Source organism: Diaphorina citri, unplaced genomic scaffold, assembly GCF_000475195.1.
Source record: "Diaphorina citri unplaced genomic scaffold, Diaci psyllid genome assembly version 1.1 scaffold2355, whole genome shotgun sequence".
NCBI classification, from domain to species: domain Eukaryota; kingdom Metazoa; phylum Arthropoda; class Insecta; order Hemiptera; family Psyllidae; genus Diaphorina; species Diaphorina citri.
In genome coordinates, this window is record NW_007379779.1 from 16,836 (window position 1) to 34,108 (window position 17,273).

At 36.6% G+C, this 17,273-nt stretch overlaps 1 protein-coding gene across 1 annotated transcript; it reads left to right on the top strand.

Moving 5' to 3' along the window:
• Positions 1 to 1,535: 1,535 nt before the first annotated feature.
• Positions 1,536 to 15,421, top strand: LOC103518782 (actin-related protein 8). Its single transcript, XM_008483868.3, has 12 exons — positions 1,536 to 1,689; positions 2,821 to 2,903; positions 3,911 to 4,121; positions 7,214 to 7,355; positions 8,325 to 8,355; positions 8,659 to 8,769; positions 9,507 to 9,633; positions 11,956 to 12,173; positions 12,510 to 12,656; positions 13,258 to 13,471; positions 13,871 to 13,999; positions 14,238 to 15,421. The coding sequence occupies exons 2-12, from the start codon at positions 2,877 to 2,879 to the stop codon at positions 14,408 to 14,410; spliced, it is 1,530 nt and encodes a 509-aa protein (XP_008482090.1). The 5' UTR covers positions 1,536 to 1,689; positions 2,821 to 2,876; the 3' UTR covers positions 14,411 to 15,421.
• Positions 15,422 to 17,273: the final 1,852 nt, after the last annotated feature.

Sequence of the window (17,273 nt, forward strand, 5' to 3'; positions counted from 1 at the left end):
GTAGCACGCCTGCCTTGTAAGCGCTAGGCCGCGGGTTCGATTCCCGCCGCCCGGGGCGGCGTGGCGGATTTCATCCTGAAGGGATTAGGTCAATGGCTGAAACTTTGGATTTAGGCTCTAGGGACCTCAAAACATGTTTTGACACTGTTTTTTTTTAATTTTCTATTCTAGGTTGTGGGCATCATACCCACAACCTAGTACTTACAATGCAGATGTGCCACCCTCAAAGCTAACTGTGAAAAGAAAAACCAAATAAGTAAAACAATTTTTTTTATTAGTTTAAAAAAATACAGCTTTTGTTTGGTGCTGTATTCCTTTGTCTGAATGTCTGTGAAATGTGAACTCTTTTTGAGCTTTTTCCCCATGTAGCCCTAAATAGTAGAATATGACACAAAGTGAAAAGAAAAACCAAATAAGTAAAACAATTTTTTTTATTAGTTTAAAAAAATACAGCTCTTGTTTGGTGCTGTATTCCTTTGTCTGAATGTCTGTGAAATGTGAACTCTTTTTGAGCTTTTTCCCCATGTAGCCCTAAATAGTAGAACTTTGGCCCTGAATAACAGCCAAACTGTACCTTCTGGAAACATGACTCGGGGGCATTTTTGATTGTATGATAAGACCTTAGCAGTTACAGTTCCCTGTCAAACCTCTTTAAAAAAGGCAATGGTTGCATGGAAGATAGGGAAGCTGTATTCAGCTTTATTTTTGTAACCAATGCTGGTTTTTATAGGGTTCTTTATCTACCATTCACTGAACCACTGGTTATTCTTCACTCACCTTGGTACGAAGGACTAGATTCCTCCCTAGCGTTACAATCAAAGATTCTGGAACAAAATCTTTGCTGAGCCCCAGAAAACTTTTTGGGTCGGGTATAGGGCAAAGGCTCAAACATGACTTCACTTTAACCATGTTAATATCCGCATTTTTGATCTACATAATTTATTGAATTATTGTGTTAAAAAACCTTATTTCAGCCCAAAGAATGTATGCAAGAAATGGAAGAATGCAGACTTCAAGTCTCTTACAATCTGCAGTCTAAGTGGAGTACTTCATTAAAAATCCAACCATTCCAACACAAAAAAAAAAATTAAAATATCACGTGCTTAAAGATAAGGATTCTGGACGAAAATTGGGTATGCTCATGTAAAGGCACTGTTGCCAACTGTACCCATAAGGTACAACGCGCGAGATCAGTTTTTGGCAAAAAGTTTTCACAAATTTTCCGGAAAACCATAAATATATGACTTTTTTTTCTTTAATGTACCGAGCTGAAAGCAAGAATTTTTCACAAAAAATTGTGACATGTGCTCAAAAAGTGACAAGGACAGCGTCACATCCCTACAAATTATTAATTTTGCAACGGACCCTTTGCGATCGGGATATCGTCATCGGGAGTGAGCCGTGATCGTGGGTATACCTGAACTGTAATCCTCTATTCTCCTTTTTCTATTTCTACCGGTTTGCGACTTTGCGCTTTGCGGAGTGGAGTGCGGACTTTGCGGTTTGTCCGTTTGTTTTCAGGATTTTTAATTTGTTTATTACGGATTTTAATTTTTTTAATTTTTTTTTAGGATTTTTGATTATCAAAAATCAAAAATTTAGTTGGATTGGAAATGTGAAAGAACTGTATGAAAACTCGGGAAAACCTTTGTAACAATAAGTGCGAAGAAGGAAAAAGGAAACATTGAGGTACGTACCTACGTAAGTAAAAGTTCCAATCACAGATTTCTAAAGTTGCTCTCTGGACCATCAGAGTCCATGGGTCTGACATGCCTTTTGTACTAGAGGTTGTACCTTCCAGCTTCCAGGTATCAGTCCCATAGGAGGCTCACCGTCGTATGTATGAAATCTAAAGATAAACTTAAGTTTAACTTAAGACAAACAACAAACAATGTTGCCAATTTCATGTCATTTCTTGAGATAACTGGCTAGATTTCATGAAATTTGGCAAGATTTTCATTTCAAGTTAAACTTAAGTTTAACTTTAGATTTCATACATACGGGGGTCAGAGTAATTTTACTCACTCATGGGTCTATAATCTCATGAAATACTGCATGCACTATCAATACTGTGAAAATATTGCTATTTTGTGGATTGGTGGTAATACTTTTTCATTGTTAATATATTTCCAATTTTTGGTAAAGAGGTTTCATAGAGGGAACTGTGACTGGTAAGGTCTTTGTGCTGCTGAAAGTGAAGAGAGAGAGAGAGAGAGAGAGAGAGAGAGAGTGAGAGTGAGTGAGTGAGTAAAAACAGGATGGGAGAAAGCCAGTTGCTCTGAGAACAAATCTTATCCATTCAGGATAAAATCTGCCCGGGTGCAAATTGATTGTGCTGCTGAAAGTGAAGAGAGAGAGAGAGAGTGAGTAAAAACAGGATGGGAGAAAGCCAGTTGCTCTGAGAACAAATCTTATCCATTCAGGATAAAATCTGCCCGGGTGCAAATTGAACTTGTTTCTGGCAAAAATTGGAGTTTTTTTTTTTTAATTTTCTATTCTAGGTTGTGGGCATCATACCCACAACCTAGTACTTACAATGCAGATGTGCCACCCTCAAAGCTAACTAGGCTGGCAAAGAAATTCTCTTTTGCAAGCTAAAATGTGCAATATTTATCACCAGTATCAATTTTTTTTATAATAAAATTAATACACTGTAACATACCTAGCTAAAAAGAGAATACACTGTAACATGCCTAGCTAAAAAGAGAAAATAACATAATAAAATTAATACACTGTAACATACCTAGCTAAAAAGAGAATACACTGTAACATGCCTAGCTAAAAAGAGAAAATAACTAAATCATTTCATTTCTTTTTCAGGTTGTTTCTGATTTTGATGCAGTGAAATTAATGAGCCATTTAAAATTCCAGTAAAAATGGTTTTAAATGATTCCATCACTGAAGTAAGATATTTTAAGTATATAGCAAAAGGCTTGGGGTACAAACTATTTAAAACCTAACCCTCTAATAACACAGGTCACTGCTTATTTGTGACAGCTCCTTTTTGTAGTGATTTTCCATTGACATAACTTCAAAAGTTGAAGCAAAACTTTGTGGATCATAATTGCCCCATGATTTGGGTAATTATGATTATGATGCAATGCACCCATATATTCTAAAGGATAGATTTTAAGCTTCCAACATATTATATTGTGGCTTACATTTCCCTTGTTTCTTCTTGCCCATCTGATGAAGGGCATACTACGGGATGGGCATGCTATGACACAGGCCACATGCGTCTAATGTAGCAGTTGTTTCATTGCTACAAAATAAAAACGGCAGTGGAACACTCATCTTTTTAACAAAAAAGAAAAAAATAGAAGCTCTTGCTATGTTTTAAACCCATAGAGATAGGGGTGGATCATAATTACCCCAGGAGAAATCTTGATACAAAGTTTTATATATTTTTTTTTTTTTGAAGAGTTTTAGAACTTGATTGAAAAATATGTGAAAAAATTGTTCAAAAGCTGTGGAATCTTCAAGTAATTCAAATAAAGAGTTCTCTAAGAATTGTCTAACCCCTGGACCACAAAGGGAGTTTACAATCTATTTGGTTTAAAGAATCTGATTGGCTAAAGTTTTTTGATTTTTTTTTTTAAAAAAATCAACCAATCAGATTGCTTAGTCCAAGAGTTGAACTTAGACCAAGTTCAAAATCACTTTGTGGACACTGGTCTAAGTTGGCTGAACTTGGGTAGATTATAATTACATACACCATAATTTGGATAGATCATAATAAATTACCCCATCCAACCCTATGCATAATCATCAAAAAGTACCAAAACATGCAAATGCACATGCATGCATATAATCTGAAGTGTAGTTATGAGTTATGGTTCAAGATTTTACATAAAGTAAAAATTGCAGGGTTATTTAAAACATTGGGTTGAAGAAATTTTATTCCTTGCAGGAGTTATCCTCTCAGAATCAGCATATTATTGTCATTCATCCAGGATCATTGTATGTAAGGATCAGCAGAGCTTCTGATGTGAATCCTCACACTGAACTTCATGCTGTAGCAAGGAGGAGACTTCCAGGAGGTGCTGTACACAAGGACACTCTCCTACCAAGCACAATACAGAGGGTAAGGCTGAAACATAAATGGGCTCAGAACTGGCAGAGTTTTCCATTTTATTGTCTTCTTCTTCTTCTTCTTCTTCTTCTTCTTCTTCTTCTTCTTCTTCTTCTTCTTCTTTTTTACTTAGTCTTTTCCCACTCAAGTGGGGTCGACATTTCGTGTTTGTGTTTTCCAAGCTGCTCGATTTTGGGCGAGGCTGCAATCCAAGTTTTCTCTTTCAAATCTTCTTGTGTTTATATTTTATGTACTTCGAGGTAAGAGATTGATAGTAATTATATACTTAACATCAATAATCGAATTCAACTTCTAACGTATTGTGCTTTCCTATAATGTTATTTATTTTATACTGTTTCCTCATAGAATAATGGAGCAGTTGCAAATGGGTAAAAATTATTCATAAATGGTTGATTACTACGTAAAAAGTAAAGTAGTGCAAAATCCAAATCTAAGGTCAAAACTCCGAAAAAATAACTGTAAAAGGTCGAAAATTCAATTTTCATTTTCCTTTCTAATGAAAGAGTTCAAAGATTTGTGACGTCAAACTTCAGGCAGTTGCCTTGCTAGGTAGCGCCAGTATTCAAGCACGCTGGAAGAATTGCGCAGAAAGGTATGCGCACAAGTTCAGTAATGTGTTGCCTGTGAGGAAGCTTTGCTCGAGACATTTGATGTGACGTCATCGCTTACGGGAGTGTATGCCGTGACGTCAAAGTTCACGATTTACCGGTATTTTTTAAATCGATTTATCTCGATATCTAGAAGTCGTAGGAGAAAAAGAAAAATTCCGGCTGGTCCTCATTTTTCCTGCTCTATGACTTTGAAACATCACCCAAGTAAGCGCAACCTGTTCTATTCCGAAGGAAGCTACCCGCTCCGCTCCTCTCATCTCATCTTATTTAACAATACAAGCACCTCCATCTGTGTGCACACTCAAAATTTATTAAATTAAAATTAAAGCGAAACAAAAAATTAAAACAACGAAATGCCCTCATAAACTCTCGAGCGAAAAAGTATGCAGTTAAAGTACGATTAAAAAATTAGAAATTATTTTCCCCCGACTCGGGAGTGAAAAGCGCGTTGACAAATTAGGAGAGAAGAGGGGAAACAAAGATATGGGAGAGGTAAGTACCTAATATTCTTAATAGGAGGGGGCAACTATTATTCTTAGCGCGAGGGTGGGGGAAGTATAAAACGTTATGACATTTCGTGTTTTTGATTAGTATAATACCAGCTTCCGAATGAGAAGGGTCGGGATTTTTTTAAATAAAAAAAAGGAAAATTTTATTAAAACAACAATAATTTTCCTGTCTTGATTTTTATGCTTCCCTCTTTTCTGTACATAATTAGTTATAGACATCTGTCTCGCTGGAGGACGTAAAACTGAGACAAAACCAGCCCTGTCAAGCCACAGACAATAACACTGGCTCTTTTGAGGGTACCTGGATGGGACTATGGTCAAGTCCGTCTCAGGAAGTAGGGTACAACGTCATAATTATGTACCTGAATATCCCTCATTAGACCCTAGCTAGAGCGAGCTCTCTGGCCTAGATGGCACCTCTTGGTTTCCTCTCAATGGAATAATATATGGACTCACAGCTTTCTCTGGAATAAACCTGACTGTGCGGACTTTATAGAGCTGCTGCAGGTGAATTTTAGAGAAACTGAAGAGGTTGAAATATACCAGTGAGGGTGCTTCTAGGTTCCATCAAGGCCCCCCGAGAGCAGACTCTAAATCCCTCAAGACCCCTTCGATTCAGAGGTCCTGAGCCAAGCCCTCTGGCCTGGATGGCACTTCTTGGTATCCTCTTAAGGAATGATATATGGACTCACAGCTTTTCTCTGGAATAAACCTGATTGTGCGGACTTTCTAGAGCTGCTGCAGGTGAATTTTAGAGAAACTGAGGAGGTTGAAATATACCAGTGAGGGTGCTTCGAGGTTCCATCAAGGCCCGGGGATAGCAGCTTAACTCCAAACACAAAAAGCCCACTCCGAGGCTTAGGTGTAGGGGCAAACAGCCCTAAAGGATGGGTTAAGCTTATACGAATCTACGAATCTTACATAAAACAAAGAACAGTTTAGGACTTTAGATATACGAGTATATTAGAAATTCTCGTCATTTTCTTTAGTCTTCATTTACTTCTTGAACAAAGAGCTGAAAAAGAAATCAGGAAATCTTTCTTCAGTAACCGTGTAAGTGACAATTGGAACTCGCTTACTAACGACATAGTTACAGCCCCTTCAACAAACTCTTTCAAAAATTTCTTCGGACAAAAACCGTGTGTTTCGTAACGTAAAAATCGGACATAACAAGGTAAATCTTTTTCGAGCTTGAAAAAACACATCAAACCTGAACTTTGGAAATCGGAGATCAGGTCTATTCGGATCAAAATTTTGTGCTCTGGCTCGTGGTTTTAACAAAAATAGTTTATCGATTAAAATGAAAAAGTTATGATCTAAAAACTGACACAAGGTCTACATTTTTTGAAAAGGTTGTTTTTTGGACATTTCCCGGAAACGAAGCCGAAGTTAGGAAAATTCATTGCTTTTTCTCTTTCTCTTTCCTATATTGGAAAACCTATTTTGGATTATGGTTTATAGCGTTTATAATCACGTACTTTTTTTAATTTCTAATTCTACTCTCATACATGTACGTATTACTGTCCCATCAGATATACGAGACCTTGTTTAAACTGCTGTGGTCAACAGCATCCCATTGAAAATAAAAATCATCGTTATCATATACCCTTTTAACCATAGATGTAGGTTTTAACCATAGTTTTCACCTGTTTTATATTGTGAGTATCAATACGAGTACGAAAGTAAAATTCTTGGCGTTCGTAAAACGACTTCGTATTATCTTCCCACCCTCTACGTATCCTTCGTTAGCGCTTGCGCTATTCAGGACCTAAGAATATTCCATGAAAAGAAAACTATTGTGTCCCTTTTTATGAATAATAATCGTTTTTTCACGAGATCTCATTTCTTATTGTAGCACCCGATGCGGAAAGACTCCAGATTGAGTTCTGGTGTTTTGTTGTGGTGCACCTTGGCATTGTTGTCAAGTCAGCTGATTATTTTGAGTGCAAGTGTTTGTGATTCTTCAACATTGTTCATTCGTTACACGATGTCTGACACAGAGATGAGTAAACATGTAGAGAGCTCATCCAGTGATGATAAATTTAATTATACTATTTTGTTTGAACATTTCAAGAAAGCCCTGATTGAAAATGAAGATGTGGATTTGGAGAACTACCTCATAGGATACGAGCAACTCTGCAAGTAAGTACATTTCCATTTGTATACTATGAACATTTTGAAGTAGGTACCTAAAACCCTGGTATACATAAAGATTGATATAAAGCTGGGACACACTAAACATTTTATCCGTGAGGAAAAACTGTCTGTCAGACTGAAACGATAAAATCAACTGTGTGTATGAGGATTTTTTTAAAAAATGACAGTCCATCTGGCGGACTGTTCAGTTCTTGAGTTTTTCCTTTCAGTTTAACTGATACAATAAACTTGATAGTGCGTAGGGAGAAATCTTCCAACTTTGTGTTGATAGGTATCTTTACATACTTATTGAAGTAAAAAAAAAAAAAAAAAAAAATTTTTTGTTGATTCACACTAATAAAATTGAAAAAAAAAGCTTCATTTATCACTATGTACCATTGTACCTACATGTAAACTATTTTACTGACAATTATTATAGGTACTTGTACACTAATGTACACTTTGGCTTTCTAATTTTTGTACTAATGTCAAACAAACACTGTGCAGTACAGTGTACAGTCTATCTAGGTACACAATAATGTTCTTGTGCATGATAAATACCCATCATAATAAACCATAGCAACCATAGTTTCATGTAAAGTAGGCATAGAATATTACATATAGGCAGGTAGCTAATTAGTCAAAATAATACTTGGGCAATAGATAGTATTCCATTGGAGCTGAGTAGAGAGTTGAATATAAAGTTTTGAAATGCCTATGGAATGCTACATTAGGTACTGTCTGCTGAATGACTCATAATGTACCTACCCATGTAGCTAAATTTAACTGTGAGGTAGGCATCTACCTTAGTAGATTATTTCCCCCTTAATTAGCAATTAAAGTTACTTAAAATATACTTACTGAATTGACTAGAGTAAATTAAAAAATAAATTAACAAAAAGAAATCTAGTTTTCCCAAAGAACAAATAACATTTTTAAGTGTAAACTTCCAACTACTTTTGAAAAATTCACAAGACAACTTTTTACTGTGCCAGAGGGGAGAAAAGTAAAAAATCAATAAACCTCGTAATTTCAAAATTTCGCTCGCTTATTCTTGTCACGCGCGATAAAGCCAGACCCGTTTACACAGTCGATGCTTACGCGTTAACACATTCGTGCTTCTTTATACTTTTTGCGATGCTTTATTTTTTGTAGCTTGGTCAGTATACCTATTGATGTCAGCTGGAGAAATTTATTGCTATATCATCCGATTTTTCAAGAGAGCCCACAGACAATTATTGAAATTTAACAATAAATTGTTTCGCTTGTTTGTTTATAATAAATTTAGCTAATTTTCTCTCTTTTCTAGAAATACAAAGCTGTGCTCGTGATCCCCGATATCTACAATCGTCTTTACCTAAAGGAGTACATGTATCTCTTGCTGAACCGGATGGGCTTCAACGCGTGTTTTCTTATACAGGTAATTTTAAAGGAGTCTTTTTGTTAATTGGTAACTAGTAACTACCATAATGCGGGGTTTTATAAATGACAATCGGAGATTTTTATTACTTACTAGCCGAAATCCTTAAGGCATGGCCGTTCATGTCACTCATCCATTTAGTGGTCTTGCTCGGCATAGCTTAACAAAAACGAACCGGAAAATAGCCTATAACCTTTCACGGGAGTGCAAGCGCAATAAGTTCACAGAGTTTCATAGCAATCGGATGAGCGGTTTGGTCAGGCATAAAGTTCGAACGAACACACAAACAAACAAATATTCATTTTTATATATTAGACTAGCGGAATTCCTTAAGGCATGGCCGTTTATGTCACTCATCCATTTAGTGGTCTTTAACAAAAACGAACCGGAAAATAGCCTATAACCTTCACGGGAGTGCAAGCAATAAGTTGACAAAGTTTCATAGCAATCGGATGAGCGGTTTGGCCAGGCATAAAGTTCGAACAAACACACACACACACACAAACAAATATTCATTTTTGTATTTATTAAATAGAAAAATTTTCAACTGTCCAAAAAGGCTTCAAAATTGCGGTTTACCAATCCGAATTATTTTGGGATTGAGGTTAATCGAGGAACAAGCTGTACCTACGAGTAAATACTACGGTCGATGGAAGATGAATTCAAGATTAATCCATAGATAATCGGATGTTCTATGGGGTAAATCTCATTCTAGTGTACCTAACTTATTTGGACAGGACCATGTAGCTGCAACATTTGGCGCAGGCTTAGGATATGCGTGTGTAATAGATGTGGGACACACGAAAACCTCTGTAAGCTGTGTAGAAGATGGCGTCTCTCTATCAAACACTCGAGTTCGCTTAGGTAAGTTTGAACTTTTGTTTAACTCTGTTCTTTAATTCTTCCTAACAAAAGTCCTTCTTTCAGGAAAAAGGGAAAAGTCTTTCAATTTGATGAATCTAAATTGGTAGACGCTCTTCCTTAGAAGAAAATCAAGATTGCCGAGAGGCGCGCTAACGTCAAGATTTCGAAGCTCCGCGCCTTTAATAAAGTTTCAAAGTTTTTCGGTTAAGATAACACGAAGATAGGTCTACGGTTCTTTAATTCTTCCTAACAAAAGTCCTCCTTTCAGGAAAAAGGGAAAAGTCTTTCAATTTGATGAATCTAAATTGGTAGACGCTCTTCCTTAGAAGAAAATCAAGCTTGCCGAGGGGCGCGCTAACGTCAAGATTTCGAAGCTCCGCGCCTTTAATAAAGTTTCAAAGTTTTTCGGTTAAGATAACACGAAGATAGGTCTACGCTTCAAGCTCGAAAAAGATTTACCTTGTTATGTCCGATTTTTACGCTACGAAACACGCGGTTTTTGTTCGAAGAAATTTTGGAGCACAGGTCTCCATCTTTCAGAAAAACTTGCGCTTTATTCAAGGATCAGAATGAGACCTTATTTGCCTTTTTATGTGTCAATTTGAAATGATCTTTGTTTTCAATTTGTGAAAAATATACAGTACTTAATACTTTCAAAATTGAAGTGGATAGGTACTTATGCATCAGATTATCAAAAGTTTTCGGAAATAAAATTAATATCTAGACTCCTTGTACGCGTTACTTACCTCCCTGGAGTAGTTTACTCTCCATGGAATTTATTCTTTTAGCTAATTCCTCCGTGTATTTCTTTTCAGCCTCAATAGCTTTTTGTTTGCTTTCTACTTCTTGTAATAGTTTCTGCTTCTCAGCGTCACTCAAGTGATTTTCATTCATTATACGTTTTCTTTTGTTATTTAATTTATCTTCTTCTTCATTCAAATATTCTTCCCGAGTTTGATTTTCGTCATTGAGTTTTGAAGATGGCTGCACTGTTCTTTGATTTAGCAAATTCTTTAACCTTTGAATTTCTTCTTGGTATTCACGTAGTAAAGCTTCTTTAGGATCTTCATTGACTCGCGGTTGATTTTTAATATTTTTAGCACGGTTTGCATACCGTAATGTTGTCAAACTTTCCTCATAGTTGTAACTTGCGGGTCCTATATTTGCGATCATGAGGGTTTTTGAGTTGCCTCCTAATGAATCTTGTAGTAACCTAGTCAATTTAGAATCTCTATAAGGAACGTGAATGTTTTTTCCATCCACCAGCGCAGATATAACGTTTCCTAAGGCAGATAAAGACAAGTTGATTTTACTCGCTTCTTTCAATCGTTTGCCAGTGGCGCCTGTTTTGGATTGTCGCTCACTTCCTGCCAGATCTACCAAGTTCAATTTTCCTACACGCACCTGAAACATACAAGATTTAAATGTCTTAGACCCAAGCCACGAAACTACACTCCAGGGTACCGGGTTCGATTACCGAAAATATTGTTTTCTCTGTAGCAGAACACCTTGCAATGGGCTAGTATAAAATGGACCTATATCTTTTCATAATATATACTTACTTGTGACATTGAACTGTCTTCTCTAACGTCGCTCATTTCGATGGTGATGATGAATATGGCGTGTGATCTCGAACTATGTTCGTTCATATTGGTGGCACCGATCGTTCTATTGAAGTTCCCATTTTGCATAACCTGCTCAATCTCTTTCACATTCTTACAGATATAGGACTGTAAATTCTTTACATACACCCCTGAGTCTGGATTCTCTCGAAGTTCGTATCTTTTTGATTGGTCTTTGTCAAGTAAATCTCGGATTTCCTCCTGATAGATTTCCAGGTACGAAGCACGTATCAAATATTGTTTGTTTTCTGTGCGGGCTATGTGGCTGAATATTTGGTCAAATGAGTTTGGTATGACACCCTTGGATTCGGCACTTTCTTTGCTCCCTGAGAAGAAAAGATGGTGTTTATTAATATTTAACGTCTTTTTCTATTAGGTACCTAGTTTAACTAATTTATTATTTATTAGTATATTATTAAATATTATTTATCCTATCAATCATGTTAATAAAAGAACAAAATGCTAACAGTTGTATTTTTGAATTTGTGCATTGTTGGTTCGTTTATCAAGGAAATGCATTTTAACAGTAGTAGGTCTACGAAATATTTTTATGTTGGGGTTTACCAGCTCGGGATTGAGATGTAACGAGGATTTCCCTATATTTAAGTTCCAGGTCAACCTCAAATGAAACTTGGTCCCTGAGACAATCCACTTTGGTAAAACTCGACCTTAGAAGGTTCATCATTTTTACGCCTTTCAGGTTACGGTGGGGGTGACATCACACAAGCCTATCATTGGCTCTTACACAAGTGCGCCTTTCCTTACAAGTGTGACCCAAATCTGTCCACCTTAGATGCCATTCTCTTACAGAAATTGAAACACGACTTCTGTCATGTGAATCTGGATGTGTGCGGATGTTTTGAAAAGTCATTCGCTGTCCGACAGCCGAAGAAACCAGTCACAAGTTTTGTTATCCAAGTAGGTAGTCGTTTATTTACCTATGATCATGTACTTGTACATATTAATATATCCCTCAATCCTCCAGGGCTTTATTCCGGACAAGAATGGTTGTACATTACATAACCAGATTTGTCCCATAAGGGTAGTAAAAGTGTTTCAATTAATTTACTTGTAGCTTGTAAACCAAGCCCAGTGTTGTTGGTATCTGGCCTTTTGAAAAATCTGTCTCCATATTATTGTTGTTTCCATTGTCATGTACATGTTGTTTGAGTTTGTTGTTCATCACTCCTCCATTTTGAACTTTGCCTACTTCTAGGTCTTTTTCTAGTTCGAGTGTTCGACTTCTTTTTTCAGGTGGCAGATGAGTGTCTCATAGCACCACTAGGTATATTTCATCCCGAACTTTTGGGTCTGACCGGAACCAAAATAGTAGTCACCCAGAGCAGAGCTGTGAGTGACCCTGAAGATCCTCATGATGGAGATTACCTACGTGAAACTAGTGTAAGTTAGATTTCCCGTTCTGTGGAATAACTTTATGTTTATTTAGATTATTTAGCGAACTGCTCTGACATAGAGTTGCAAAACGAAACGACACATCATAAAATCAATCAAACAATGAAAAGGGGTTTTTTAATTTTTTTATGTTAAGTACCGTATGTCAATTTTTTTAGCGAACTGCTCTGACATAGAGTTGCGAAACGAAACGACACATCATAAAATCAATCAAACAATGAAAAGGGGTTTTTTAATTTTTTTATGTTAAGTACCGTATGTCATTTTTTTTTCTTTCTGCTGTTGGAATTCGAACCCCAGCCGCAATCCGTTCCCTTAGCAACTGTACTACTGAAAGACTGAACCTGAAACTGTATAGTTTATTAAGGATTAGATATTATACACAATTTCCATAGGTTAGGGCTCACTGATTTGAGGTAACACGAGATTGGATATCAAGATAAATCCGGGATCGAACTAAATCATACCGACCTAGATTGCAGTATTATTTTCAATCCTATGCTAGTTCGACATGGTAAGGCCAGGGCATCGTTCAATGTGATGAGGGTCTTGCCTTGTATTATCAACTAATCTGTCTGTCTCTCCTCAGAGACGTGGTACTAAGGAAGCTGGAGATCAGGGGGAGGGTATAGTGGGAGAGGGAGGAGTGTCACTCAGCTTGGGAGGCCCTGGAGTATCAGGAGCTGAAGAAGACATTGTAGTGGACAGTCTGGTAGAAGTGTGCAGTAGTGCAGACTTTGTACTTGAGTCCGGACAGCCTCTGGGTCTAGACCTGGCTGTTTTGCAGAGTGTTGAGAGATGTAGTAAGTGCATTTTTGTCATAATTGCTTTTTCTCTTTCTCTTTCCTATATTGGAAAACCTATTTTGGATTATGGTTTATAGCGTTTATAATCACGTACTTTTTTTTAATTTCTAATTCTACTCTCATACATGTACGTATTACTGTCCCATCAGATATACGAGACCTTGTTTAAACTGCTGTGGTCAAGGGAATTTTCATTCCTATTTGGGCAGGATAAACAAGGTATTTTCTATTGTTTTCTAGTCTTAGGTGTCTGGCCATGCAGTCCTGAACAAGAACCTCTGAGCCCTGGAAGTTGGGTTTTAGTTTTTAACAAATGGTCTGTGTGGTTGTGTAGAGCGATGAGATGTATGTATTCCTAGTATGTTCCACGGATGTTATTCTCAATTGAATTTCTAGGTGGAGATGAACAAAAGAGGAAAATGTATAGTACAATATTAATAGTCGGAGGAGGACTCAAGTTCGATGGCATTAGTCATTGGCTGCAATCCAAACTGGCACTGCATATATCTTACAATAACAAACCAGGTGAGGCTTTTTTCTTTCTATGACTTTAAATGTTTTACCCTCATATACATACTGGACTTGCATAGGAAAATTGTTGGGTAGGAATCTTCTCTTTTTGCGATATGAATTTACGTTAATTTTTCGTTTTTGATTGATTGATACATATGTACATAAATCCTTTCAATAGGTTGTGAAAATCTACTTTGGCTAATGTGCACCATTTATTAATTACTTATACGATTTTTTTATTTAATTTCAGATCAAATCGATATCATAACCAATCCTAAGGAAAGCGATCCTCAAATTACAACCTGGAGAGGAGCGGCCATTTTGTCGTCTCTTGAAACGGCCCAAGAACTGTGGATAACAGCGGAAGAGTGGAAGAAATACAGCGTTACTATTCTCAGAGAACGAGCCCCGTTCATGTGGTGATTGGTCAAGGTATGTTTTGCTAGCTGCTTCTGTCACTATTCTCGTATATTTACGCCAATAGTGACAGCCGCCACTATCAAGACGCACCTCTATGAATATTTAAAAACGGGCCTCACTTGAGTAATGAAGAGTCATCATTACTGATTGTACTTCTGAGTCGACTAAGATTGGGGTATAGGTACAGTTCCATGTTGTAATGTTTACCTTTTGGCGCTAATCAAGAAATTTCTAGTCATTCCATACTTACAAATTTCCACTTTTTCTTCTCCTTAAAATGTTCAACACGCCGCAAATTTCCGAGTTTAAACTACGCTACACTGCGCATGGCTAGTAATCACGGCGTCGCGGGTTCAAATCTCAAAAAAGTATGGTATTTTATGCTCGGTATTTTATTACCTAGAAATTTGACACCAACTAGAATAATAGTAAACCTACTCCTGGATTTAAATGTCCCGACGAATCGGATTGACCGTTATCGTGGTTTTATATTTTTTACCTATGAAGAAGCTTACCACACGAGTGGTTTCTTAGGTCGAAGTACTTATCCAAGTACCTACGAATCGAATATTGTGAATAAAGATTTCGATAACTCCGCAGTCCACGCCCGCCCAAAAAAAAAGGAAAATTCCCGTTTGTCAATATGTTCTGTGCGTAGAAAGTGTAATGCTTTGTAACAAAGTCCCTGGCGACCAAGAAATATCATGTGTCACAAGTAATTTGTTCCTATGATTTTCATTGTTTGTAGGTACATTTATTGGAAGTAATTTTATGACTCATTTACTAGGTAGCAAACAATAAATGACTTCACTATGCTGTTTGTCTTCGAGGAAATGCAACCGAGAGAGTATTGGACTAAAATTTTCATTTTGCTTTAAAAGACAGTTCAGTGTGTAAGAAACAAAGAGTGTGAATTTTATATTATTATGTAGTTGATATTGTAGATATATTTGCCTAACCTTCTTTGACTGTTAATTGTTGAAAATAAATTTTGAAGAATTCTTTTCGATTTTATGTATTCGTTTCCGAGTCTAAAGTAGAGTTTCCACCTATTTGGACTCTGTAATTCATTCCAGACTAAAATACGTCTGAATTTTAATCTGGAATAACTGTTATATAACTACCCGTTCCGTAATTAAAAGTATCATTTATTAGGGGCAAAATTGCTCTTATAAAGTTGCTTTTGAAGCAAGCTACCCTATTTGGACTCGTAATTCATTCCAGACTAAAATACATCTGAATTTTAATCTGGAATAACACTGTTATATAACTACCCGTTCCGTAATTAAAAGTATCATTTATTAGGGGCAAAATTGCTCTTATAAAGTTGCTTTTGAAGCAAGCTATGATGATATCACAATAGAACAATTAAACATGTAGGTACCTACGAACTCTTTTAAATTTATCGATGAAATCAAGTGTACAAACATACATAAATGAACTAAATTGATAAGAATAGTTGATTTATTTTTTCTAAGATGAAGGAAAGAAGTTCACGTGAAGAATACACATTTTTTACCGTTTATCTCCTGGGCTTCGATATTTTGGTAAGATTTTATACTAATAACTTGACTGCTCGGTTCAAACAAGTTTCCGATTAAACGTAGGTTGTGGTTATAGACAGGGTTAGGCTAGGCTTGAAAAATAGAAAGAAAAAATCAAATTATAAAGCGCAAATTTTCTTGAAAGATGGAGACCTGTGCTCCAAAATTTCTTCGGACAAAAACCGCGTGTTTCGTAACCTAAAAATCGGACATATCTCTGAACTTTGGAAATCGGATATCAGTGCACTAAATCACCCAAGTAGGTATGGAAAAGTATCTTACAAGTGTATAGCCAATGGAAAAGCAGAATTTTGAATTTGGACGAATCATATCGAAATATGGAATTGTAAATACTTTTCCATACCTACTTTGGTGAAAAGTAGGTATGGAAAAGTATCTTACAAGTGTAATAGCCAATGGAAAAGCAGAATTTTGAATTTGGACGAATCATATCGAAATATGGAATTGTAAATACTTTTCCATACCTACTTTGGTGATTTAGGGCACAGGTCTATTCGGATCAAAATTTTGTGCTCTGGCTCGTGGTTTTAACAAAAATAGTTTATCGATTAAAATGAAAAAGTTATGATATGATCTAAAAACTGACACAAGGTCTACATTTTTTGAAAAGGTTGTTTTTTGGACATTTCTCGGAAACGAAGCCGAAGTTAGGAAAATGACCCACACAGAACCTTGTTGGAAATGATGAGATCTACCTACCCTGAGCCGTTGTCAGTGTTTTTCTGGCGCACCCTGTATTTTTTCAGCATCCCTCAATCCTCCAGGGCTTTATTCCGGACAAGAATGGTTGTACATTACATAACCAGATTTGTCCCATAAGGGTAGTAAAGTGTTTCAATTAATTTACTTGTAGCTTGTAAACCAAGCCCAGTGTTGTTGGTATCTGGCCTTTTGAAAAATCTGTCTCCATATTATTGTTGTTTCCATTGTCATGTACATGTTGTTTGAGTTTGTTGTTCATCACTCCTCGATTTTGAACTTTGCCTACTTCTAGGTCTTTTTCTAGTTCGAGTGTTCGACTTCTTTTTTCAGGTGGCAGATGAGTGTCTCATAGCACCACTAGGTATATTTCATCCCGAACTTTTGGGTCTGACCGGAACCAAAATAGTAGTCACCCAGAGCAGAGCTGTGAGTGACCCTGAAGATCCTCATGATGGAGATTACCTACGTGAAACTAGTGTAAGTTAGATTTCCCGTTCTGTGGAATAACTTTATGTTTATTTAGATTATTTAGCGAACTGCTCTGACATAGAGTTGCAAAACGAAACGACACATCATAAAATCAATCAAACAATGAAAAG